The 26,211-nt window shown below is 34.3% G+C and overlaps 3 protein-coding genes across 9 annotated transcripts; all 3 read left to right on the forward strand.

The window, feature by feature from the left end:
* Positions 1 to 451: 451 nt before the first annotated feature.
* LOC105133583 (serine/threonine-protein kinase ppk15-like) lies at positions 452 to 5,646 on the forward strand. 7 transcript variants are annotated; one of them, XM_011037637.1, is made up of 8 exons: positions 452 to 1,038; positions 2,146 to 2,989; positions 3,272 to 3,351; positions 3,395 to 3,675; positions 3,851 to 3,958; positions 4,093 to 4,371; positions 4,508 to 4,651; positions 5,086 to 5,417. In XM_011037637.1, exons 1-8 carry the CDS (start codon positions 714 to 716, stop codon positions 5,257 to 5,259), a joined length of 2,235 nt encoding a protein of 744 aa, XP_011035939.1. In that variant the 5' UTR covers positions 452 to 713; the 3' UTR covers positions 5,260 to 5,417. The 7 variants fall into 7 exon arrangements, 6 of the variants coding, with proteins under 6 accessions (XP_011035939.1, XP_011035934.1, XP_011035936.1 ...); XR_843826.1 differs by lacking the exon at positions 3,272 to 3,351 and adding an exon at positions 5,432 to 5,646 and having other exon boundaries at positions 459 to 1,041; positions 3,396 to 3,675; positions 5,086 to 5,346; XM_011037635.1 differs by lacking the exon at positions 3,272 to 3,351 and adding an exon at positions 1,852 to 2,031 and having other exon boundaries at positions 957 to 1,038; positions 3,396 to 3,675.
* Positions 5,647 to 11,262: 5,616 nt separating this feature from the next.
* Positions 11,263 to 15,499, forward strand: LOC105133584 (Haloacid dehalogenase-like hydrolase (HAD) superfamily protein). Its single transcript, XM_011037638.1, has 6 exons — positions 11,263 to 11,777; positions 13,029 to 13,157; positions 13,247 to 13,367; positions 13,487 to 13,568; positions 14,757 to 14,910; positions 15,009 to 15,499. The coding sequence occupies exons 1-6, from the start codon at positions 11,511 to 11,513 to the stop codon at positions 15,138 to 15,140; spliced, it is 885 nt and encodes a 294-aa protein (XP_011035940.1). The 5' UTR covers positions 11,263 to 11,510; the 3' UTR covers positions 15,141 to 15,499.
* Positions 15,500 to 20,897: 5,398 nt separating this feature from the next.
* On the forward strand, positions 20,898 to 23,931 carry LOC105133586 (putative serine/threonine-protein kinase-like protein CCR3). Its single transcript, XM_011037639.1, has one exon. It carries the CDS (start codon positions 21,205 to 21,207, stop codon positions 23,626 to 23,628), a length of 2,424 nt encoding a protein of 807 aa, XP_011035941.1. The 5' UTR covers positions 20,898 to 21,204; the 3' UTR covers positions 23,629 to 23,931.
* Positions 23,932 to 26,211: the final 2,280 nt, after the last annotated feature.

The raw sequence follows: 26,211 nt of genomic DNA on the forward strand, positions 1-26,211 counted from the left end.
CAACTTGATTCAAGTCTTTGGATGAAGAAATTAGTTTGCAATTATAAATTATAAATATAGTGTTCGGAATTTTTATAATTTTTTACATCAAAAACAAATATTAAATAAAAATAACAGTTAAATATTTTTTAAAACTAAATTTATTTTTAAAACGCTACTGAACAAGATCTCGAACACAAGAAAAGTCAAGGTAAATGTCAAGGTAGAACTTTTTAAGCAGTGGCTGATTTAATTAACCCACAAGGAGTCTCATTAAACCCAGAAATTCTATCAATGTCCAAATCACGCCCAGCAGTGGAAAAGAGATTTACTGCCCCACACTACCAAAAAGTGAAAAAAAGAAGATCAACACACGCTTTCTCGAAGATAAAAAGGAGGAAATGGTCCCCTTAAACGAGCAAAATGACAGTCTACCAAAAACTACCGAGACCAAAAAACCATCAGAACCATCCACTTAAGTCTTGTATGCTCCTGATTTATCCACGTGTCACGTGACCCCAAAAAACCCTCTCCCCAGAGTTGGTAATACAAAGACATGACAACCTCCCTCTGGCTTCAGCCTTACAGCAAAACAGCCAGAGGCATGCAAACCTTAAAACATGCTATGCGTTTTTCCACTTTTGACCCTCCAAATTTACTTAATTCACATGCAAGCACCACTCTTTCGTTGCTCTCGAGTTTATTCTTTGCTTCAAATATTTTGACTTTCTTTAATGGCGGGACCGGAAACAGAAACAGGACTAGCAGCCCCGGACGTGGAAGCAGTGTTGGATTTTCTACGCAAAAATGGGTTGAAGGACGCAGAGTTGGCTCTTAAAGAGGACATGAATGAGAGAAACACTGAATTGGGTTCCTTTGACTTTGAGAAGTTCTTGTTTGTCTTGCCACCCGTGAGGATTCAGGCGAATGGGCGGCTACTGGAGGTCGAAGGATTTGGCGGCGGTGGCGAGAGGTTGCAACCGAGTTCTGGTTCTCTGTCGGCCGATGAGTTTGTTAGCTTGGGGTCCTCTACTACTGCCAGCGGTGTGTACTCTTCAGGTAGTCGTTGATATTATATCAGGTTTTTTTGGTTGATTGTGATTAAAGTATAATTCTTGATTGGTTGTTTTTTCTTTAATTATAAATCTCTTGATTGATCAAGGCATTATAGAAGATGAAGAAATGCGCAAGAGATAAGAATCTTGAGTCGTGTTTATGTTATGCTGGTAATACGATTTTTAAAAGCTCTGCTTGAGTTTGTTGATCAATCATATTGCTTATGATGAAGCAGATACTATTTGTTTTATCTTGTCATACATCGTGAAAAATTTAGAATCAAGAATTTATTGTTTTGTGCGTGTCGTCTTTGCTAAATGGTCACGCTGATCCTTTCTGAATCGGTCCGATTTCATCAGTTGTTCCAGAGGGGACACTTGATGTTGTTTGATTGAAATCTTATTTTTTGTAGATTGATGGATGGCATATGGTTTACTGCAATGTGGAAGTTTTTCAAATTGATATGTTTTTTTTATTCTTTTATTAGAGTATCATTGCAATTGAAGCTCCAAAATTGCCTGCAAGATTCCTACTAGTAAATGGCTCGTTATTGAAAATTTCTATTTGATTATGACTTGAAGTAAGGGACTTGACGTCATATTAGCGATTACAAAACCACTTTTTTCTTATTATTTCACCCTCCGTCATTTCTTTTTCCTTGTCAAATTCGGAAGAATTATTTGTCCTGGAAGGCACTCGTTTTCAGAAAAAATATTGAATCCATTGTTCTGATTAATTCACCTCTCATCTTCATCATTTCTACAAATTCGTTTTCTGTTTCACCCCATTAATAGTCCATCATCACTTCATTTTCAGAATATGGCAATCAGTATATTAGTCAAAGCACTGATCCTGACGCCAAATAATCTCTGGGAATCAAGTTTGAGAATATACCGCATAAATTAGCAATCTGTTAGTGTGAGCATTTTATCGAAGCCTGCATGCTGAATGAAAGCTATCTGCAAAACTCTTTATCACACTATTGTTTCGTTTCTGGTATCCTGCCATGGTTATTCTTTCGTGCTTTGTGCTTGTAGTTTGGGTTGCTATTCTATATCAATTTTAGTTGGCAGGGCAATTAAGCATTTTGACCCCCTTTTGTTTCTGCAGAGTTCTCAAATCCATATGGACTTCATTCTCCATCTCAGGCTAATTCAAAAACTTCATCTGATAGGCTGTCTCAGTTTGGCACAGCGTGTGATTACCGTGATTTTGACTTGCAAAATGACTTTTGTTGGTATGATGAGAAAGAGGATGGCCACTTCATGACTCCCTGCTTCAATGGGCCAGACTACTTTAGCTGTCCGAGTGAGGATAAGTTTGTCATGACATCAGAGACTGAGAAGCAGTTTGAAAACTACTTGGGTTTGTATGATAAATCTGAAGGTGAAACTGAAGGAACAGCTGGTTACTTGGATAAGCAGTGTCTTTTCAACATCACGTCTGTGAATAATAAAAACAAGGCTCACTCTATGAGTTATTATCATTTTGATATAAGAAACCAGCTTGAAGGAGACATTGAGGGGGATGGTAGTTCAGCCTCCAATTGCAAATGCTGTGAAAAAACAGGAGGGACTTACAGCAAGAATCCTGTTGACTATATCTACTTGAGCTCTAAAGAAACTGATTTAGGTGACTTTCAGCTAAAAGGTGGGGAAGGCCTTGCTGATTATGATATAGCCCATGTGCACATGGGAAACGAGAATGCTAATTACTATTGTAAAAAAGGTCTCAACAGTGACTGGATTGAAGGGTTTAAGAGTACCTCTGACATCATAGAAAATGTAATTGATGACTTTGAAGTCGGAGATGGTGGAGAAGTAAATGGAGAAGCCCACGAGCTTGAGGCTGCTATAGGTGGAGAAGATATTGATGCTGCCGAACTTTTGATGTACTATAACCAGGAGGATGAATATGAAGTATTCAATCTGCGAGTTATACACAGGAAAAACAGGTTCTTGAAGACAGTAGATTGATTAATTGTGTTGCTTTGTGCTTCAAATTTTGGCATGCATGTCAAGTGAGAGAGTCTTAAAATTGGGTTGGTCTTCCCATGAAATAGGCAAATTAGCTCAACTTTTTGTGTCTGCCTTGGCAGCTGGTTTTAAATCACTAGGAATCGATATAACTTAAGATAATACTGACCTGTTTCTCGATGCTAGCAACTTATCCACCCATTCTTGATCAGAAGGTACAGACTTGCCTCTGTAGAGAATTTTCCCTCCTATTACTGTAGATCTTGTAGTCATGGAATTAATCCTGCTGTTAGTACTTTGTTTTTACAGAGATTTGATGCTTGTGCAATGCAGGTTAAATTTTTAGAACTCTGTTCTCATTTTTGTTTGGTATGCCATCTACAGGACTGGATTTGAGGAAAACAAGGATCTGCCCATTGTGCTAAATACTGTCATTGCTGGCAGATATTATGTCACGGAATACCTAGGTTCAGCTGCTTTCAGTAAGGTCATTCAGGCACATGATCTTCACACAGGAATGGATGTTTGCTTGAAGATTATTAAAAATGACAAAGATTTCTTTGATCAGAGTCTAGATGAAATTAAACTTCTGAAGATAGTCAACAAGCATGATCCGGCGGATGAACATCACATTTTGCGCCTTTATGACTACTTCTATCATCAAGTATGTCTAGAAAATATGGGTAGTTAATTTTTTCTCCAAAAAATTGGCATGGTTTCATTAATCACTCTCCTTATATAGATGCTATTCTGTGCCTGCTAAAAGAATTTTCTGCCATCCTCTTACTGGCAAATTCTTGAACACCTACTAACATTTTCTAATTAATGAACCTTAACAGGAGCATCTCTTCATCGTTTGTGAACTCCTTAAGGCGAACCTGTATGAATTTCAGAAATTTAGTCAAGAATCAGGTGGAAAAGCTTATTTCACTTTGAGCAGATTGCAGGTTAGCTAGGTTAAGCCTCAATTCATATTAGCATTCCTTCTGATTCTTTGGTGTGACCTCATTCTTTTATCATGCCCACGGCTCTTGGTTTAGAAATGTGTATAACAGTGGGCTGTTGGTTGTTTGGCTCGCAGGTCATAACCCGTCAATGTTTGGAGGCACTAGAATACTTGCATCACCTGGGAATTATTCACTGTGATTTAAAGCCTGAAAACATTCTTATAAAGAGTTATAGGAGATGTGAGATAAAGGTTATTGATCTTGGAAGCAGTTGCTTTAAGTCAGACAACTTGTGCCTGTATGTTCAATCTCGTTCCTACAGAGCCCCTGAAGTCATTCTAGGTCTCCCCTATGACCAGAAGATTGACTTATGGTCTCTTGGCTGCATCTTGGCTGAGCTGTGCTCTGGGGAAGTATGTCAGGCTTTGCTTTGCTTCATTCAATAAAATTAAAGTGGATATTGCTGCTAGTTATACCCGCCCAGGGTTGACTTGAGCGTTCAGTGATTATTTTTCCTGGTAACCTATATTGTTTGCTCTGGGTTGTCAGGTGCTCTTTCCAAATGATGCCGTTGTAATGATCCTCGCACGCATGATTGGTATGCTGGGTCCTATTCATCCAGAGATGTTGGTGAGGGGACAGGAAACGCACAAGTACTTTACAGAAGAATACGATTTGTATTATTCAAATGAGGTTTGTCATATTTCTTTCAGTTCAAAAGATACATGTGGACTGGCAGACTGTTGAACTTTTTACCTTTATGCATTCAGAATATGTTTTTTGGAATATAATATGTATAAAAGTATCCAGGAGGGAGGGAAAGATTACGCTCTTGTAAACTCTGCATCCATCAGCTTGTGGTCATTCATTTTCATTTAATTTCTGTATGATAGTTAATCAACTTAGGTTTTTATTTTGTGCTTTTTCTTAAGAAAGGGCCAAGGAGATGTGTCTCTTCATTATCTATGCTTTGAGTGTTTAACAAGGGCAGGCAGCACATTACCCGCATGAGAGCAAGATCTGAAAACGACGTGATTAAATATGCTAGTTGAGTTCAATTGTCTTCAAGGACGATGAAATATATTGCCAATCATAATTCTGACTCGTACCTCGCTTTCCATGTCCAGGAGACAAATCAAATGGAATACCTTATTCCTGAAGAGTCCTCACTGGAGCATCATCTACAAATTTCTGATGTTGGATTCATTGATTTCATGAGAAACTTGCTTGAGCTCAATCCCCTGAGGCGACTAACTGCAAAGGAGGCACTAGAGCACCCATGGCTTTCACATTCTTACTGAAGTTCTGGATGAGTTTAACACTCTTGACTATGTTTATGTCTCTTGTTTCTGGAAGGCATCCTTCCAGTATCAGTTTTGGTTTTCAGTGTATGCAACCACATCAGACATGCTATGCTGCATATATATTATATACCCCACCCTTGTTTGCTGAGTACGTATTTATTTTGTGTAGGAAGTTTTCTTGCGTTCTCTTTTCTTCCTTCACTTGGTGGGGCTTGTAAGTATCATTTGATTGGGAATGTACCTCCAGAGCTGTCAACGAGCGTGCAGTGCTTTCAAAAGGCCACATAAATCTATGTCTTTTCAATGCAAATGCGTTTTTATACCCTGCCCAGCAGCGGTTTTTGTTTCTGTGGTTCAATAAAAACATCAAATCTATTTTTTTTTTAGGTGCTCTTGTGTTAATATTAAATTTAAAAAAAAAATCTAAAAAATATTCTTGTGAAAGCACTTTTCACTGAATTAACAAGTGGGCTGCGCTGAATACATAAAGATACGCTTTTTGGGGACTCTAACTAGTCACAGACAGCTTGAAGTTATAAAAAAGAATCGAAGGTATTTTTTTCCCTCCCCATTCGGGTATCTATATAGAAATGGCATGTGATTAACGTGTCTTCCTAGAGAAAACTAGGAAAAACCTAGAGCTGATCCCTTGCTAGTCCAAATCTGATAAGGCGGCTATTTGGAGTTGAAGCCGTAGATAACTTGGAGCATCAGTTAGAACCAAATTTCTATATTCACTCGAGGGGGAGAGAGAGAGAGACCTCTTCTTGGACCATACCAAATTTTGAAGGAGAAAAAGGAGAACTTTCCCGGAAAAACATGTGGAAAATTGGTAAACGTGGCTATATAGATTTTCTTTTGCTTTTCTTCTTCTTCCCTTTTTTTTCTTTTTTCTTCTTTTTTCTCCTTATTGTAATAGTCTCAGTCAATGTAGATATCCATCTACTGAATTCTTAATTAAACTATTATTTTTTATTGGATAATCATTTTTTACCAGCATAAATCAAGAACTAGCGGAGAAGCAAGTAAGAAAGGGAAAAAAAAGAGTCAAAAAGAGAAGAAATAAATGGCCGAAATAAAATTATTATTTTTTTCATGAAAAAAATCCTAAAATAAAATAAACAACCATATTTTTTATATTAAAAATAAATCATTTTATAATTGAGTCTTCAATAAACATTTTTATATATGGATAAAATATTCTTTTCGTAAAATTATGCGACTTCTAAGATTTGTGTTTGTATGTTTATGAGAATGATTATTAGGTATAAATAAAGGATTCATGTGGTGGGGTGGGACTTCGACTCACTCTAGTTTATGTGTTTACAAACAATAAACTTGATTGAGTTAATCATCCATGTTTGACAGGGTTAATGAAAATTAGCTAATATGACAAATTTTATTTACTTTTTGTAAGCTATCGCGATCTTAAACAAATATTATGATATGATATGAGATATAAATTTTATAAAAATTATATTTTATCCTATAATTAAATAAAAAATATTTTTTTATGAAAAAAGGTTATTAAATTTAATGAAGTTCATAATCTGAATCATGGCTCCAACCAGACAAGTCACAAAGTTAGGGTAATTCATTAAATTGTGATCTCAATATGTTTTCTTTTTAAAGATATCATCTTAAAAAAAAAACCAAAACTAAATCATGCTTTTATATGTTGTTTGGATTTCCTTCAAGTTTATACTAAGATAGTTTATATTGTTTACTTTAAAACCTAGACTAGTTAAAGAATTAAATCATGGCTTTCAAAGTTCACTCATTTAATCAAGTTTAATGACAATACTAAAGAATTTCCCAATCCCAACTCTATTTTTTTTGTGTTAATTTTTTTCTGTCGTTCACAATAAAGCACATTCTTGTGTGGTATGTGTTCCTATGCTTAAAGCTTCTATTGAAAGATAATGTTGGTGATATTAACCTTATATCTTTGCATGCTGTATGATTTTTTAGCATATAGATATTTAAATATTTATTTAAAAATATAATTATGATTGTTTTTTATATTAAAATATATTAAAATAATATTTTTTTAAATAATATTTTTAAAATTAACATATCAAAATATATAAAAAAAATTAAGTTAAAGAAAACTTGTCGCCAAACATTGCCCGCAGAAAAAAAGAAAAAGAAAAAACTAGTTTTAACTAAATCTATAAATTTTGCATATTATATTGTTTTGAAATGTGTCCCAAGGGTATAGGTAAGAAATCATTAAAATTTAATAACTTGCCACCGTCAGCATTGAGCTACACAGCCCATCAGATAAAACTAATGTATTTTATATTTACTTGTGACTGTGTTTTTAAAAATATTTTTATTTAAAAATATATTAAAATAATATTTTTATTTTTTAAAATTATTTTTAATATCAAATGATATAAAAGCATATAAAAAATAATTTAAAATAAAAATAATATATATATATATTTAAAATACTTTTAAAATATAAATTCAAACATTGTTTTTTAAAAAAGAAATACGGGTTGTAGTTGGTTCTGGGCAGCGGTGAAGTTCACGAGATCACCTGGGCCTAATTTCAGGACATGATCACTTTACAAGGAGCAGTAGTGGTAAGTAATAATTAGCACAGAAGTGAAGGACAGAGGTGTTAAAGAAAATAAAAGGAGCCAAATATTGTCCTTTTCTCTTTGGCAGTGGCTGATTCTGTTCTGTTCATTAATCAATAAAAGGAAACCTCCCTACCCCTTCTCTTTCACTTTCTCTATTCTCTCTCCTCTGTTTTACATTACACGCTCTCTGCCCACGCGTGCATACCCATCACCTTCCTCGTTTACCTTTCCCATCATACACGTATCCATTCCACGTAGACCTCTGTTGCTTGCTTGTGTTTTTCGTGGAACCAGCCTCTTTATTTTTATTGTTTCAAAAACGTTTTTAAACAAATTTAATTTTTAGTTTTTTTATATTATTATGATGCAATAATATTAGAAATAAATTTAAAAAAATAAAAAATATTTTCAAATAAAAAACATTTTAAAAAATAAATGTTATCACAATATTATACAAGTTAATCTTTTCATTTCATGACCTGCATTTTATTTTATTTTCTTTTCTTTTTTAACTAGCACACACCATCATAGGTTATATCAAGGTGGAATATTGTACCTCATTATTGCCTTTTTGTTTCTGCCACGAATTAAACAACCCAAAATCAGAGCAGAGGCATCCTTTTCTTCCAGAAAACCACTAGCAGCAGGCTGATCCTTCTATTCCCCTTTCATTCTTCTGTTTCTATTTTTCTCATGCAAGCCAAGTTTGACTCCTTCACTTTTTGGGTGTTGCTTTTCTTTTTAATGTTTTTTTTTTCTTGGGCTTTTTTTATATATATATATATATATCTATCTATCTTAGATTGAGGAGAAATAATAATTTTATATTTTGTTTAATTTTTATCTTTTAATTGCTTTTATTTACTTCAATCCAATCATTCAATCGGGAGCCTTTTGGTTAGTAGTTAGCACGGAAAGATCTATGTTGTTTAGCCATATAATATCATATACTCGAAGAATAGTATGTTTTCTATAATTAACAGAATCCCATTTAAAACCAGGTCTTTTGAAAGTTACTGATTTTGTTTTGCAATTATAGTTTTAGTACAAGGCATGCGTTATAGATTTAATATGCAATCTAGAATATAATAAAGGGACAGATATTTCATGAATAGAGCCAGGACCAAGGAGAATGAATGACGAAAAAGAGGAATTCAGTCACATACAATAATAAAGAGTTCAAAGTGTATGGTGCAAGGCATTCGCATGGATTGGCTCTTGTTTAAAGCATTTTAAATGTGCTGATTACAGATAATAATAAAAAGAATGGTATCAATAAGTCAAGTGAGTGGAGTGATAAATATTCAAAGTGTGAAAAATAAAAAAAATAATATTTTTAAAAAAATATATAAAGAAAAAGACTAGAAAAAAAGAAAACAATATTACAAAAACAAACTAAGATAATTAAAAAATAGTTATAAGTAGACCAAGTGTAAAACGATAAAATATAAAGTATATATAGAAAAAAAATATATAAGAAAAACTTGTTTTCTAAAAAAAAAAAAACCCTAAAAATTACAAATTTATTACCACTATAATAAAAAAAATTGAAAAAATTTACAATTATATCATTTCTTTAGTAAAATGTTTTTTTTCCTTTTAGTTCGTATATAATTTCATAGACACATTCATAAACTTCTCTTTTTAGTAATGAATCGTGGATATCTTGTTATATTAAAAGAAATCTAACTACACTATTTTACATCAACTAGGAGGAGAAGATCTTAGTTTTTTATATAGCATGAATGCTTTTTTTTTTCCTCCTCGGAAAACATATTTTCAAGAACAAAATTCACTACTATATATGAATCACATAATCAAAATTTATTATATAACTTATTAAAGAAAAACCCATCATTTAGTTTTGGTTATATTTACCGTGGTTGTTAATTTCTTAACTTGACTATGAGTAATTAATTAAAATTCTCCGTAAATTTTGTCTTTTTTTTTATATATAAGTCTGTTTAGTATTATGGTAGCTTTTGTAATTGTACTTTGAAAAAAATTATTTTATAAAAAATATTTTTGATTGAAGTTGATTTAGTATCTATACATGTTTGGTTAAAACTGTAGTTGAAATTGAGATTGAATAAAAAATAATTTAATATATTTGGTTAAAATGGTTTTGAAATTGAGATTATAAAATAATTTTAAAAGATATATATTAATATTGATGGTTTTTTATTCAAATATTATAGATTTAACTATTGCTATTATGTCATGAAATAAATAATACTTTATATAAAATATTTTTTATTGTTCTATTAAACTATCCATAATTTCATCAGGTATAAAATACATCCGACAAGAACTATAATTTTCTTTGTTTTTTAAGCACGTAGCAATATCAAGTAAAATATAATCAGGAACAAAATTAGGATTGAGATCAAATTCTTCAAATACCACGTCATCAAATGATCTCCGTCTAATTTATATAGTATCATTGAATAATATTAAACACTAATTTTTTAAATAAAATATAATTAAAAAATAAAAAATAATTTTTATTTTACTGAATTGAACCCGGTACAATATATTTTAAACTTTGAACCAAACTCGGTCAAGGTGAAACAATAGCGCATGTGTTTCACTATTCATATGAACAGTGAAGAAATTCTCAACTGTCCACGTAAATAATATAACCATGCTACAATGTTCTTTGACCTAGCTGCTCTAAAAACAACAATAATTTGTTTTATTTTTTTTATATTTCAAATATAAAAATATTATAGAATTTATAAATAATAAATTATATATTGTTTTTTATTAAACATGTTGTATATGTATTTTAAGTAAAACGTAGACAAAACCTACTAAACGAACTATATCAAAATTTGGAGATAGTCACTTCTCATCAATGATCTTCATCATCAAGCATTGCTTGTTTATACATTAATTATTTTAATTTCAATAAAATCCACAATTTTTAAGATTTTTAGTTTGGATGATAAAATCCAGGACTTGTCAAACAACACACAGATTATCTAAAGGGGAGAGGAAAAAATTCTCCGAATTCATGTCCCGCTCCACGTCGGATTACTGATTATACATCAGGAATCAAAACACAAAATCTTACAATTATTTCATATCTTCGGTCAAAGGACTAAATTCCAAACTAAATCATCTGAGATTGTAATTCCTCTCGAAATCTGGCTAATTAAATCCTGATCTTAGATTAAATATTTTTTAAATATAATTTGAAGTTAATCTAATTTGATTTGATGGACTCAACAAGTAAAGTAAACTCGTGGCTTCACCATACCAATCAAATTATAATTTAACTTTTTTTCTTAATTTTTTATAAAACAACATAATTGTTCCTGATTAGGGCTAAGGGTCTTGCCGGGCAAGCATCAATAAACCCAGCTTTCCCACCCGTAACGAAAAGCGCGTGAGATTTGACTCCCATCCTTCTCTTGACTTTGATCAAATCTCAGAATAATCACTCAACTCACCTCCGACCACCACACCCACATCATCTCTCCTCATCACCATCACCATAATAAAAGCACGGAATTATAGAATAATAGAATAAAACAAACGCACACAGCGAGGAAAAAAAAATTGATTGGCTCTCTTAACAGCTTAGACTGTTACCTCCACCAAGAAAAACAGATTTTGAATTACCTCTAAAATCGAACAAGCTACTGATCATCAATGGCTGAGTTGACTCAGCCCGAGGTGGTTTATTCACCGCGTTCAATACAATTATGGAGGACACTATGGGACTGGCTAGCTTTCTTCTTCCATATCTTGCTACAGATCCTTAGAGCCGTTGGACCCCAAACTCTCTCTTCTTCTCACCCTTTCAAACCTTTGCCTCTCGTCGAGTTGCCTGATACCACCGATCCTCCTCCCGCTACCGTCGAGATCTCCGCTGGCACCGCCGCCGTTTCCGCAGACGAACCTATCCAGAAACTCAAGGTATCATGATATTGAATCCCATTAGTTCATGACTCTAATGTTATTTTATTATTTTCTTTTTACCGCTGTTATTTTTGCGATATTTGCTTTTAAAAGTGGCTCTGTCTGTGTTCTGATTTATGCCAAAAAAAGACGGAGTTGTTTTTTGACGAGTTTGTTAGTTTTTTCGGTTAGCTAGGTTCTATTTTATGATTTAGATAGGCATGGAGAGTTAAGGCTAAATTAAGGTGTTGGTTAGTTACTCGAATTAGGTGACAGTAATAGATTGGGAAATTCTAGTTTTAGCTTTATGACCTGTTACCACTATTTAGAACAGTGTTGCATGTTGGTGTAGATTGAACTATTTGAGAAATTATGTTTATGAGTTAAATCTAGAAACTTTGTTTAATTTTTATGTGATATAGTAAAGTGTGCGTATGTAGATGCTTTAGATTATTTTCGCGTCTTATGTTCCATTTGACGAGATGATTATTAGCATCTTGCTCAGTTTTCCCGTTGTGTATGATATGATTTCGTGTTCAAGTGTTTACATTTACCTTCTTGTATTTGCATATCATACGTGGGTTACATTTGTTATATTTATTTCTGTTTTTCTTCTTTTTACACCTCCCTTTAAGTCTTCAACATTCGAAGTTCTAACAGCACTACCCTTTTCTGGGTTTATAGGCTTTGATATCTGTTTCAATTTGTCACTTGGAATGTGAGTTAGGTAATTAAAGTCTACGGAATAAATACAGCACTGCTGTGAAATCTTACTATTGATTTTTCATGTGCTAGTGTGCTGAGAGGGTTTAGAATTCTGAGGGCAATGCATTGATATGTGTTGCTGGTCTTAGGTATTTAACTTTCTAATCTGTGAAGTCTTTGTGGGAAAGGTGTTAGCAGGTTTTTCTCTTTTCTTTTTCTGCTTCTTTAAAAATAATTATTCAACATGACACTGACTCCAAAATATTTAGGATTTTTTTTGAAAAATGGCATTGCTTGCTAAAAGTTAAAATGATGTTATTCTCAATAACAACCGTTATTCTTAATAACAATTGTGGTTAATGAATTGAGAGAGACGTGGTTTTTAGAACAACCATTATTCTCAATGACAATTGTATTCAATTGCTCTTGTCTCTTCTCAACAACGGTTGTGTTCAAACTATGCTATTTTAGTATTTTCCTAATACTTTTCTAACATGTGTTACTTTCCCAAAACTTTTATGAAACCGTGTTAGAAATTTTAAAATACCCAGATATTTACTGCAGGTGGTTCTTGACTTGGATGAAACTTTAGTATGTGCTTATGAAACATCTAGTTTGCCAGCTGCTCTGCGCGATCAAGCAACAGAAGCTGGGTTGAAGTGGTTTGAGCTGGATTGCGTATCTTCAGACAAGGTTCTTATTGAAAATCATTTTAAGTAAAATTGTTGTGCAATATCTATATAAGATATACTATTTTGACTTGAGAATGTTGGGACTTGAAGGAATGTGAAGGGAAACCTAAGATCAATTATGTCACGGTCTTTGAGCGTCCAGGGTTAGATGAATTCCTAAAACAACTTAGTGAATTTGCAGAGCTTGTGCTATTTACCGCTGGACTTGAAGGTTTGATCATAACTTCACTGTTCATTTGGCTTTTAAAGTCTTTGTATTGGATATTATCTCTTCCCTCTTTATTGATAATCTCTTAGCAAGTTTGATATAAAACTTCTGAATGTTTGCAGGTTATGCCAGACCACTTGTTGACAGAATAGATACAGAAAATCGATTTAGTCTGCGTCTTTATCGGCCTTCAACATCTAGCACGTAAGCACAAGCTGCTGTGTTTATATTTTTCTGGTTTTTCCCACCTCAATTCCTTTCTTCCTTGAATTTGTAACTGCTGACAGCATGCCAGTTGTTCAAAATTTAGGATATTTACTTCTTTAGATGAAAAGGCCTCTCACAAGGACAAGTTGAACCTGTGTTCTTGTCCTTCTAGTTTGCTGAATATACAAGTATACACCAGTTAACAGTATTTTACAATGAAGTCTGCACACATCTGTTTTTGAATTGGATATGAGTTATGACTATTACTTATTTCTGGAGTGATTTTATTGGAAACGGTTAAAACTTAGTCTTTAGGAATATATTTTTTTGTTGCCAGTTGTATATATTAGAGTTTCTCTATACATCTTGTTATGATCGTGCAAAATTTACCTTTTGCATGTCAACTCAAGTTACTATGGTTTCATGTTAAGTAGAAAATTTACTTAATCATCTGTAATATCTGTCAGTGGTTAGTGTTAAAGTAAATACTAGAAAATTTCTTTTAAGTTCTTACAAGATAAATCTAATACACCTCAAATAAGTTATAATTGTTATAAATACCATGTTAGAAATTTTTTCTGCTTTCAAAATAAATAAGGTTTTAATTATTTTGTGGAAATTAATTTCACGCTTTGCTTCTGAGGACACATCCTGCCAATCCTGACTAATTCTGGGGCTATTGGTTGGTTGGATCTTGAATTCACTTCCTTCTTTTTTTACTCAAACCAGATGATGTATGCTTCCACTAATTTCCAGTGTAATGGAGCCTTGGTATTCTAGTTAGTGACTTCATATTTACCATCTTTTTTTTTCTTGAATTGCGATGTCTAGCTACTTTATCATTCTTTAAGCATCATATAATGATCTTATTTCTTTATTAATTGTAATGGATTTGCTTGGTTTCAATAATATGTCCAATTCTTCACAAGTGCTTTATGCCACACTTTTAGTGGTTTGAACCCATCTTTCTAGTTTTGAGTGGGTGTGAAAGTTTTGATGATTAACACGTGAATTCCTGATAATGAAACAATATGATGCTGTGGGTGATTAAGTTAATCAAATGCAGATGCTCTGTATAGTTGATTTAGTTCTAAATGAAGGTATTAACTTCTCTTGTATTCTTACGCTTAAGATTTACTTTTTTAGTTTGTCAGACCACTCATGCTGTATATGAACACTATACAGGGAGTATCGGGAGCATGTGAAAGATCTCTCCTGCATATCCAAGGATCCATGCCGGATTGTTATTGTTGACAACAATCCATTCAGTTTCTTGTTGCAACCACTAAATGGAATTCCATGCGTTCCATTTTCTGCAGGACAACCACACGATACACAGGTAGAAAGGTCTAAAATTACTTAAAATTCGTAGTTATCCCCCAATCTTGTTTGTTCATTTACTTTCCCCCTCTCTATCCATTTTTATGGGCTGTTCAGCTTCTGGATGTACTTCTTCCACTTCTCAAGCAACTCTCTCAGCAGAAAGATGTGAGACCTGTACTCTATGAAAGATTCCACATGCCTGAATGGTTTCAAAAGCAGGGAATCCCTGCTTCTGGTTGGACGTAGCTGGATAAAAGATCATCTGCAATGAAAGCAGCCCTCCTTTGTACTATCCACAGTTATTTCATTCAAAGGCAGCATCTCATTGTAGGAGCGATGGCTTTTTGTATAGCATCAATGCATTGATGGAAGCTGAAGTAACACAGCTTCAGGAATGGGATTTATCTGCTGCTTTTAGTTGTCAAATAGGTACAACATTACACTCTGATTCTTGTTGTAACTTTTTTTACATGTTCGCACCTTGCAGTCTGCATGATTTATTTATGTATCTTTCAGACTTTTGTAAATCTGCACCTTATTAATGAAGGTTTGTAGTTCCTCATTAGTCTCCGTGGCAGTGCAGCTGGTTTCTTGATGAGTATTTACTGCTTGAATGTTCCATTTCACGTGGATTATTGCTGTTAATACTACGAGGATAGTTAAGATGAGCTTTGAAGAAATTAAATTGCTGAACAAATCTTGAATAAAAAAGTCAAATGAGGCAAAGACCGGTCCTGTTTGATGTCCGCACATTAACTGCACTGACCAAACTAATTATGTTGATAATGCTATATTGAAGCCCTCTTTTTTAGCTTTCGTCAAGATGCTCCCATTTTCCTAACCTTATCCTACTTGCTGTGGACCAACCCTTTCAGAGTCTCAGATTGTCAAGAAGCATGGTTATCCCCTCCAGCTCCTTTTTTGGCACCTTGTGGCCTGGTTTATGTAGTTGCCTCCCAGCTGTGGGGTTCTTTTCAGGGCTGGTTTGGTAGAAGAATTTCTTGCCTAAACTTTGCGTCGTAGAACTCCAGCAGTCCTAAGAAGTAGACTGTTACTACAGTTCTTTATTGGCCTTCCAGTACGAACTTGTGCCATTTCCCCTTCGCCAGGTTTGATTGAGTGAGATATTGTGTGCCACCATAAATTAACACAGCATAGAAGTAATACCCTGCTTTGGCACATGGGCGGCGGTAGCTTTGCCAACTCGATGATTAGGGTTTGCATGTTCCTAAAGTTTATATATGGAGTAGCGCTCCGACATGATGTTAGGAACTTGACGCCTTTCACAGGTTTGCATGTTCATAAAGTTTATATACGGAGTAGCAAAGACAACCTAGAACTCCTACATGTACATGTATACGGTGACAGAAAGCAGCCACTTTTCAATCTCAAGGGTGACCATCTTTCCACCTTTTCTTTCCCACACGTATATATTTTTTGATTGAATATTCTCTGTTCTGTTACAGATAATGTGTTTCCTTTCAAGGCCACAGTATACTTTCTGAAAAATTGTGTGTATAATTGCTTAAATTGATTAATGGAGAGGACCTGGAGTTTAGGCAGCGATGCTAGCTTCCTTCCTTGAATCTGTCATGTTTTAGAATCAGATGAAGTACACCAGATAAGGTGGTTAAAAGGGTATTTCTTATATGACTTCAAACATGGGTTGGGTGCTGTTATTACAAGGGTGCCGTGGGGAGGAAGAACACATAAACAAACCTAAAATAAATAAATAAAAATAAAAAAGAAGCGAAAAACTCCTAAAAGAAATCTCTGTGCATCAGGTTGACAAAATTATGAAAGGACAAACTTCCCAGGCCTAACCGGCGGGAATTAATAGAAAAGAAGAAAGTCATTTTTCAGCTACAATTAAAAAAGAGAGAAAACAAGTCATTCTCTAGCAATGATGAGACATATATAATGGAGTATCTTGCATGTGAACGGCTAAATGTCATCCACTACAGAAGGCAAAATCGATAATTGGTGCTAATTGTAAGAAAGACAGAATTACAAAATTGTAAAGACCAATTATTACATCCTGGAAATAATTAAGATTTGATTATAAAGGATGCTTTACCTTGAAAAAGTTGTTCTTTGCTTGCAATGTTCCATTAGTATATTAGTCATGCTGTTCTCTCGTGTAGCAGATATGATTACACTCATTAACTACTTAGCTATGATGAATTTCTTTATATGTACTCTTTTACAGACAGGTTTGACTATGTGTCTTTACCTAATCTATTCTTGTGTATATTACATAAATTAGGCCCTGGGTTCACTGCCTCTCCTCATCTTCCTTGTTCCCAGAACCAGCGTCAAGTTGTTGACATGTTTTTATTAATATGAGCTGTTCTTCAGATTCCCTTAATCGGAGCCAGCACTGTAGCTCCATATTATCATCAAAGTCCAATTTCCGTTTTTTCTATGGAAGTAGGGAGCACGGGCCGGGCTAATTAGCAACTGTGCATACAATTGCATCAGATTTTATTTTTTAAAAAATAATTCACCAAGTACTTGTTGTATTTTTATAAGATCATTATGCAGAGTGTGAGCTGGTTCATGACAAATGCGTTGAAGTTATACTAGCGCGATTTCTATCCATTGGCAGTTGGGAAAATAGCTTGCCCGCTTTCGATCTCCGCACAGTTAATTTAGAGCTTGAATCCAGAATCTATGAAATGATTACAGTGCTCTCCTACAGATTTTCCTGATACATCGGAATACAATTTGAATCCACAGTGCCTTCAACTTCAATCCAAGAAATCATAAAATATTCAATAGGAGATTTCGGGTTTCTTCTTCTACCCAGCAAGCTTTTGATGGAGTAAAAATAAAACATGAGAATCGCGCGCGCGTGCGTGTATGTGTATTATAAGGGAAAAGATTTTGCAAGTGGACTTTAAGTTTATTTATCTGCACTGTGGATCCGTGTCCTGTGATAGTACTGTATTTTTTTTTATCAAAAATAAATTTTAAAAAATAAAAAATATTTTATTATTAAATAAAAAATATTTTAAAAAATAATAATTATCCATTGGAATCTGTGTGTAACTTTTCAGGAGAAGTATCAACTAAAAAAGAGGAAAACAAATCCTTTATTGATATTCTGAAATGGAGAGGGGCAGATCATGAAAGGGATGGACAGTAATACTTGATCAAGTGCCACAAGGAAACGTAATTAAGTGAACTGAATCATTTCCTTTTTATTTCTGCAAATATTAAGAGATAACAATATTGCTAATTAGAGAGAAATGATTTATTATTATTTAAGGTTTATTTGTTTACCTATTGCTACAAGCATTTCAATTCGTTGTCTGAGCAAGGAAGGTATTTTTTTTTTTTAAAAAAAAAACAAGGCAATACAAAGTTATCAAGAAAGAACTCCAGTAATTCAGGAGTGCTACCTCTCCATACCTTACATATTCAAATTAATTCACATGTAATGATCGAAAATCATATTAAAATGGATATAATTTTTATTTGGATATATTTTTTCAAATCATTTACATCCTATCAATTTAGCTAGCATATAATTGATCTATTTTATTTAAATTAAATTGATAAAATATTTGTAATTGTATTGATGATTATTTTTTAAAGTGTTTTTTTTTTGTTTTAAGATGCATTTAAATAATATATATTTTTATTTTTAAAAATTATTTTTAATTTTAATATATTAAAAAATAATTTTTATAAAAATAATTTCAATATTTTCCAATTATAAAAACAAGAAAAATAAAAGGTGTTAGGTGACGATAGTGTTATGTTTTCGCATACCACACTCTATTATATACATCTACTAGATAGTTTTGTTGGGATGTTGTTATTTAATGAACAACAACTTTTACAGCCTACTCTAAGAGGTAGGGTTGTTATTGTCAAAAAAATACAATTATAGTTGCACTAACCATTGACAAAAATAGTGCAACTCACGTGCTGCCACCATTTATGCTATAATTTATGGTCTTTTGTCTTGACATTAATACCTATAAATAGAAGTATTATTCGAGAGCAAAATAAAAAAAAGAGTACAAAATATGACAGACTAAGAAAAAAAAAAGGGTTGTCAAAGGCAACAACACTGTTGCAATGTGCACTAGTATATAAGAGCAATGAAAATAGAGTTTGAATAAAGTTATACTCCTTCTTAATATGTGTTGTAAATTTTTTTTATTTATCTCTAATAATATTGATTTTTTCTTTTAATATAGATGATTTGTTAAACTATGTTAAATAATATATAAATATACTTAGGCTTTAATAAATAAATATTATAATATCACCTATTCAAATGCCCAACAAGTTTCACACAACATAACTAACATTTTTTTTTAAAAAGTTGAGTAATATTCGGTCGTTCAAATTTGCCCAAGTCATCGCTTGAATCTTCATTTATACTTTGCATTGGTAATCTGTTTATTTAATATTACATGAAAAAGATATCTCCTTTTTAAAAAGTAGAATCAAACATGTCAAGATGAAGTTGTTATCAGCGGACTGATCCATAAGCCGAGTTGAACATGTCAAGAATTTGGTAGAAGATGGACACAGTCGAGACAACATTTAAATGATGAATTGGGCAAAAGATGGATGCTTTCTTTAAACGAGGCTCCCTTTTAAGTTCTCGCTAGTCTCTATCAGACGTGTTGGATCCTTCAATAAAAAGAAAAAAGAAACCTAAAAGCAAGCTAAAAATTGACCGCAGGACAAAAACCCACACCCATCTTTCTTCCTCTGCTTTCATTCTCTCTCCTCCTCTATCTCTCACGCTTCAGGTGAAGCAGTCAGCCGTAAAATTCATGCTGTTCGACCCAGTTAGATTACGTTAAATCTTGAGTATAAAATTACAGATATTTCTGTCTGACAGTTAACCTTTTAAACAAAAATACTGGGATGCGTCATATACCCTTTTAAATGAAACAATTTCCATTTAAAATACAAGTCGAAAGGATACATATACTCTTGTAGTCAAGAATCACTACCTGTTCAATTAAAAAATTGCCTTTGCATTGCCTCCGTGATTCGTTTCTCTTCTTCTTTCTTTTTTTTTTATAAAAAAAATTCAACTGGGCATGGTGCATGTGCTTCACTCTCTAGCCGCGTACAAGTTGTAACAATTTTTGGGTCGTCGAGGATGGCAAATTGCAGTTCACCTACACCGCGGATGCCACCAAAAACTATGGGCGGGGGCGTGGTTGTTTCGCTCGTATGGTGGTTCTTGCGGCAGTAATGACGGGATCATAAAGGTGCTTTTGTGTTTCCTTGAGAAGAAAGTGCCTGGTAAATCTATTCATTTAATGGCAAAAAAAAAGACCATAGATGTGGCTTCAATTGCTGGGAAACTACGGGATTTTGACCTAATTTGCATAAAAAAACTAAAATGCTGCTTCATAATCATCTTGCAGTTTGATTTGATATTAGAAAGTGTTGGGAAGTTGCAGGATACTGAACGTTCTCTAATATACGAAGATGATCCTCTCATTTTTCTATTTTTTAAATCTGATACCCTTGAGACCTAATTTTTTATCTTTTTAGCTTATCCTTTCAATAAAAAAAGCCTTTCTATTTTATTTAGTCATTAAATATTTTTTTTACAGTTAGTTTGTGCACGTAATACAAAAAATTAACTTCAGCTCTAAAAGCATAACAATTCCCAACAATTATATAAAAAAAATTAAAAAAAACGTATATTCATACTTAATGTTGAAGTGGGATTTGAAGTTGGGTCTAGATTTATAAGGAAATAACATGTCTACTAACTAATTAAACAAAAACTTGGTCACTTTAAATGATATTGAGATATTTATTTAAAAAAAAAAACAAACGAAATTGATAATAAATATAAACCATTTTAACTTGTTATTTTCATCCCGTATACTTACTATACATGGTTTTTTCCCAACGCTTATCTTCAATTTCCTTCCTAAAAATTCAGTTATAGAAAACACAACAAAACCCACGTGGTACATATTAAATCAAATCTTGAAAATTTCCTTCCAGAAATTCTCATTTTCCCTTAAAAAACACTAGCCTTCCAAACACATCTTTAGAAAAAGAGGAGAGGAGAGGGACCGGAGAGACTTGGGTGACCTGCACGGAAGACAGAACTAAAACCCCCTCCCTTCCTCTCCGAACTCATCCTTCTCTTAAATTCAAAAAAGAATCTGATGAACATACAGTAGCTCAAAATTTCTCTTCCCTCTCTCTCCTCAGGACTCTCTTTTCTCTCTGGACCTACAAGACCAATGAAGCAAACCCATCACCAAAAACCCACCTCCTCCACCGTCACCAAAAATCTCCACTCCTTTACATGACGAAACTACCCCTCTCCTCTTTCTCCTCCGTCACCCTCTTCGTTACCACCCTCACACTCCTCTCCTTTATTTTATCATCTCCATCTCTAACACATGCCTTGGGCTCCGGCTCCACCCTCGCCATCATCTCCGCCACCTCCACCGTCTGTGGCATCGTGAGTTCCCAGCCAACCCAAAGCATCACCTGCTACAGACGAACCCTTATGGAAGGAATCATCACTGTCCAACCTAACGTCTCCTTTTCCTCAATCTCAGGCGGTTCCACCTTCTTCTGCGGCCTACGTTCCGGGGGCTACGCTTTTTTATGCTGGGACACAAGGAATTCGCCTTTTGATTCTCAAAGAGTCTATATTAGCAACACTGTCCTTTTACAAAATCTTTCTGTTGGAGATGATCAAGTGTGTGCGGTTGTTAATGATACATCACGCCTCAATAAAACAGGAACTGTTAAGTGTTGGAGAGGAGATGGTAATATAAGCAATCAATCACCAAGTGACGGAGATAAATATAAGTCAATTTCAAGTGGGTTTGGCTTCTCTTGTGGGATTTTATTGGAAAGTAATAGAGTCAAGTGTTGGGGTAATGATACAATTGCAAGAGAGATTGAGATTGGTTTCAGAGACATGGAAATGTTGAGTCTTGAAGTGGGTGGTTTGCATGCTTGTGGTGTGAATTCTAGTGGGCTTTTGGTGTGCAGAGGGGATGAGAGTTTAGGTCAATTGAATGTTCCTTCAAATAATGTATTGGAATATTCACAGCTGGCTCTTGGGGATAGCCATAGTTGCGCGATTCGAAAGAATAATGGATCGGTTGTTTGTTGGGGAGGCGACGGTGAATATAATGTGAATGAGATTCAAGGTGTTCTCTTTGAGTCTATTGTTTCCGGGTCTAATTTTACTTGTGGATTGGTTACGTTGAATTTTTCAGTTATGTGTTGGGGACCAGGGTGGCCTAATGGTTCAGGGACTCACCTTCCATTGGGTGAGGTTTTACCAGGGCCATGTGTGCAATCTTCTTGTAGTGAATGTGGTTTGTATCCACTGTCTGAGACATTGTGTTCCGATTCAGGGAATATTTGCAAGCCTTGTGGGCTCAATGCTTCGATGCCAACACCATCAGCACCGCCCCCATCGATAGTGCCCAAGTCATCTCCGTCCAAGGAATTGACAACTGGGTTATTGGTGTTTGCTGTTGTTGGATCAGTCGGGGGCTTTGCAGGGATTTGCACGATTATTTATTGTTTGTGGAATGGGGTTTGTTTTGGTAAGAAGAAAGTGCATAATTCAGTTCAGCCCACAATTACTAGAGATGGTTCCAATGGTGGCACGACCTCCAACAATAGCGGTCTAATTTCGAGATCATCAACGATAAGGCGCCAGAGCTCGAGGGCGATGAGACGACAGAGGAGTGGGACGTCATCAAAGCATGCTGATAGAGCTGAGGAGTTTAGTCTTGCTGAACTTGCTGCTGTCACCAGCAATTTCTCACCGGAGAACAAGATTGGTGCAGGGAGCTTTGGTGTTGTTTATAGAGGTAAATTGAGAGATGGCCGTGAAGTGGCGATTAAGAGAGGGGAAACAGGGCAGAAGATGAAGAAGTTTCAAGAGAAAGAGAGTGCCTTTGATTCAGAATTGGCATTCTTGTCGAGGCTTCACCACAAACATCTAGTAAGGCTTGTTGGGTATTGTGAAGATGGAGATGAGAGGCTTCTAGTTTATGATTACATGAAGAATGGAGCTCTTTATGACCATTTACATGACAAGAACAACATTGAAAAGATCAGTAGTGTGATAAATTCATGGAAAGTGAGGATCAAGATTGCACTTGATGCTGCCAGAGGAATTGAATATCTTCACAACTATGCAGTCCCATCAATAATTCACAGAGACATCAAGTCATCTAACATATTGCTGGATGCGAATTGGACAGCAAGAGTTTCTGATTTTGGATTATCATTGATGGGTCCGGGATCAGAAGAGAATTACAATTGCAGACCAACAAAGGCAGCAGGGACAGTTGGGTACATTGATCCTGAGTACTATGGTCTGAATGTATTAACTGCGAAGAGTGACGTCTATGGCCTTGGTGTGGTATTATTAGAACTCTTAACAGGAAAGAGAGCCATATTCAAGGGTGATGATAACGGAGGCACACCAACAAGTATAGTTGATTTTGCAGTGCCTAAGATTATGGTTAATGAATTGGGTAAGATCTTGGATCCCAGGGTAGGTCCGCCGGAGCTTAATGAAGCAGAAGCAGTGGAGCTGGTAGGATACACAGCAATGCATTGTGTGAATTTGGAAGGGAAAGATAGGCCAACTATGACTGACATTGTTGCTAATTTGGAGCGAGCTTTGTCAATCTGTGATGGCAGCCATGGCAGCATCTCAAGTGGTACAATATCAATGATTTCAGATTGAAATTCAATTTTCAAACCCAGAAAGAAAGAAAAAAGAACCATCATTTTTTTGGACAATTTAATTGTGGACAACATTTGGGCTATTGTAAAGAACTAGGAATTTTCTTCCTTCTTCCTTTTTTTTTTTTTTTTTCATTTTTCAGTTTTAGATGAGTTAGGAGTATTTATCTAACATCGAGCTGTAGTGTAGGATTTTGTGAGCACTGACAGCAAGGACAATGATTACATGAATTCCGTTACGGGGAATGTTCCTTTTCCTTTCTACAGTTTAAATTGTTTAGACACAAGCACCCCATGTGCTTCTTTTCCTTTTCTTGATCCTCATTACTTTACTAGTATTGTATCTATGCGTGAATGACTTGGCCCAGTTTTCTTGTTGACAAATTGGATTGATTGATCCTCCATTCTCAGAAAAACTTTCAATCTCTGATGTGATGCTAGGAAGCGACATAAAGTTAAAAGAACCAGGCTTTATGGGGTTGCACGAGGGCACCAAAATACACGGTGATGCTACTTTTCATTGTTTACCTGAACCCTTCGCTGAGTTATATAGACCGAGTCCTAATCGGAACTCCTTTGAAAGCCGTTTCCGGAACGGGTCCAACCCTGAAAAGGGCGTGAAGAAAGAAGGAACTGCGGTCCAGTTTCTTGACGCATGGGCATATGTTTAAGCTCACGTTTGGCAGTGCTGCATGAATTTGACTTTGAAAATTCAACTCACATAAAGGAGTCAATACGGGGGGCTTTGATTTTGGTGGTAATGAATTATTAGTCCCTTGACACGTGTTTGGACCAAAATACGCATAATATTCTACTTTACGAATAACAAAAATCCAGGACCCTGCTTAGTTGATAAATATTTTCTTTTAGAAAAACATATCAGTGTAATCTTATATTCTGTATATTTTATCCATTATATCTTAATCTTTGTATCTAAGAAAATCAATCGATATTAACTTTTAGATTATTCAAATTCTATAATATATTCATCTGTAAATCTCTTAATTTTCTCGTTAGAAATACCTATTTGTTTCTTTTTACACATCCTTGAAAGTGAATTTAAGTCAATTAACAAGGAAGCTGTCATATACAATGCACGTAAAAACAAATCAATGTACCTAAGTGTGTGTTAGAGAACATGGTCAAGCTAAAAGTTAAAATTGATTGATTTTTTATTAAAAAAATACTATTGAGAGGACATATATTATAAAAGGGTATTTCAATAGCTTACTCCTTTTTTTATTTCATTTTATAATTTGAATTTGACTAATGATTGCAGGATATGATTTTTTATAAATGCAATATAAATGGCTTATTTAAAATATGAATCAAAGAGATTTAGTTTGAAAATAAGGTATAATTTCCATGAAAGTCATGCTGAGGATGCATGCTTGATGATTTTTTAAGAGAAAAGCTCGTTGAATAACGCGGCAAGGGCAAGGATCTGTTCTTGATGGTTAAAGAAAAGCAAAATCCAATGAACAATGCGGTGCCTCTCGAATTTAATGCCCAAAGGGAGTCAATACTAGTGAGACTAAATGTTGTGGGGGCAGAGGTGGGTTCTCATCGGTGGTGGCCGGTTAACCACTTCCTCGCATCCATTTGCGACATTCTTTCGTACATTTATAAGATGTTTTAGCATGGCGCTGGTTGACAATGTGCAGTCCTCAAGGATTAGTTGTTTCATCATTTGTTGAAAATAAATCTGTGCTTTTATTCAGCATTGGTTCCAGATTGTTTGTAACTGGAAGCAGCATTCATTGGACAAGAGTAAAAAAAGTTTATGTTTTATAGGATTTATAACTATTAATTTATTTATTGTAATAGATCGTATTCCAGTAAGAGGACATATAAATTGAGAGAAATCAATTCAACGAGATCAAGCTTTGCCGTAATTTATGCAAAGCCTACTCACTGCACCATAATTTATTTTTTTGGCGAGTAGATTTTACTGGTTGTTTGTAAAAAAAAAAAAGATATTTATTTCATGTTAAAAAGAAATATTCACTCCTAATATTTATAAATATAAAGTTTTATTGTGTAGTAAATTAAGTGATAGTAAAAAGACTCTTAATAGGTTTTCTAATGCTCTCTCTATATATATATATGACACTTAGCACATGTGAGATTAATTCATACTTGAATTATTTTTCATAATTAATTTTAATATTTATAACTGTTAAGATAAGATTAAATAATAGTTAGTTAATTTAATTTAAAATATAACTATTTTATGAATAATTATTATATAAAAAATTATATTGATTCATTGTTATATTAAAAATTTATTACTGTGTGAAAAAAACATTTATTTCTATCGTGAAATATTTTCAACATATTTAAACAACGTTTTAGCTCTATGATCAGACCAATACACTGTCTGGTAGTGGCCGTACCATTGTCACGGCTCACGGGAAACGACCATAGGCCGAAGGGATGGATGCATTAACAGCTCCTTGAGGTGGCAAGAATGAGATGCAAACAAGTCTCATGTGCCTATGATGCATATGACTCCAGCACTTCATGACCATTCATCCACGTTCATCAATGCTTACTGCTTGTGTCAATCAACACTTGAAATTGC

This window comes from Populus euphratica, unplaced genomic scaffold (genome assembly GCF_000495115.2).
Source record: "Populus euphratica unplaced genomic scaffold, PopEup_1.0 scaffold36.1, whole genome shotgun sequence".
Classification (NCBI taxonomy): Eukaryota; Viridiplantae; Streptophyta; class Magnoliopsida; order Malpighiales; family Salicaceae; genus Populus; species Populus euphratica.

Coding starts and splice junctions, on each gene's coding strand:
- LOC105133584 (XM_011037638.1), top strand. CDS start 11,511: ATGGCTGAGTTGACTCAGCCCGAGGTGGTTTATTCACCGCGTTCAATA. Junction 13,368..13,486: donor ATTTACCGCTGGACTTGAAG/GTTTGATCATAA, acceptor GAATGTTTGCAG/GTTATGCCAGACCACTTGTT. Junction 14,911..15,008: donor GACAACCACACGATACACAG/GTAGAAAGGTCT, acceptor TGGGCTGTTCAG/CTTCTGGATGTACTTCTTCC.
- LOC105133586 (XM_011037639.1), top strand. CDS start 21,205: ATGACGAAACTACCCCTCTCCTCTTTCTCCTCCGTCACCCTCTTCGTT.
- LOC105133583 (XM_011037637.1), top strand. CDS start 714: ATGGCGGGACCGGAAACAGAAACAGGACTAGCAGCCCCGGACGTGGAA. Junction 3,352..3,394: donor TTGTGCAATGCAGGTTAAAT/TTTTAGAACTCT, acceptor ATGCCATCTACA/GGACTGGATTTGAGGAAAAC. Junction 4,652..5,085: donor ATTTGTATTATTCAAATGAG/GTTTGTCATATT, acceptor TTCCATGTCCAG/GAGACAAATCAAATGGAATA.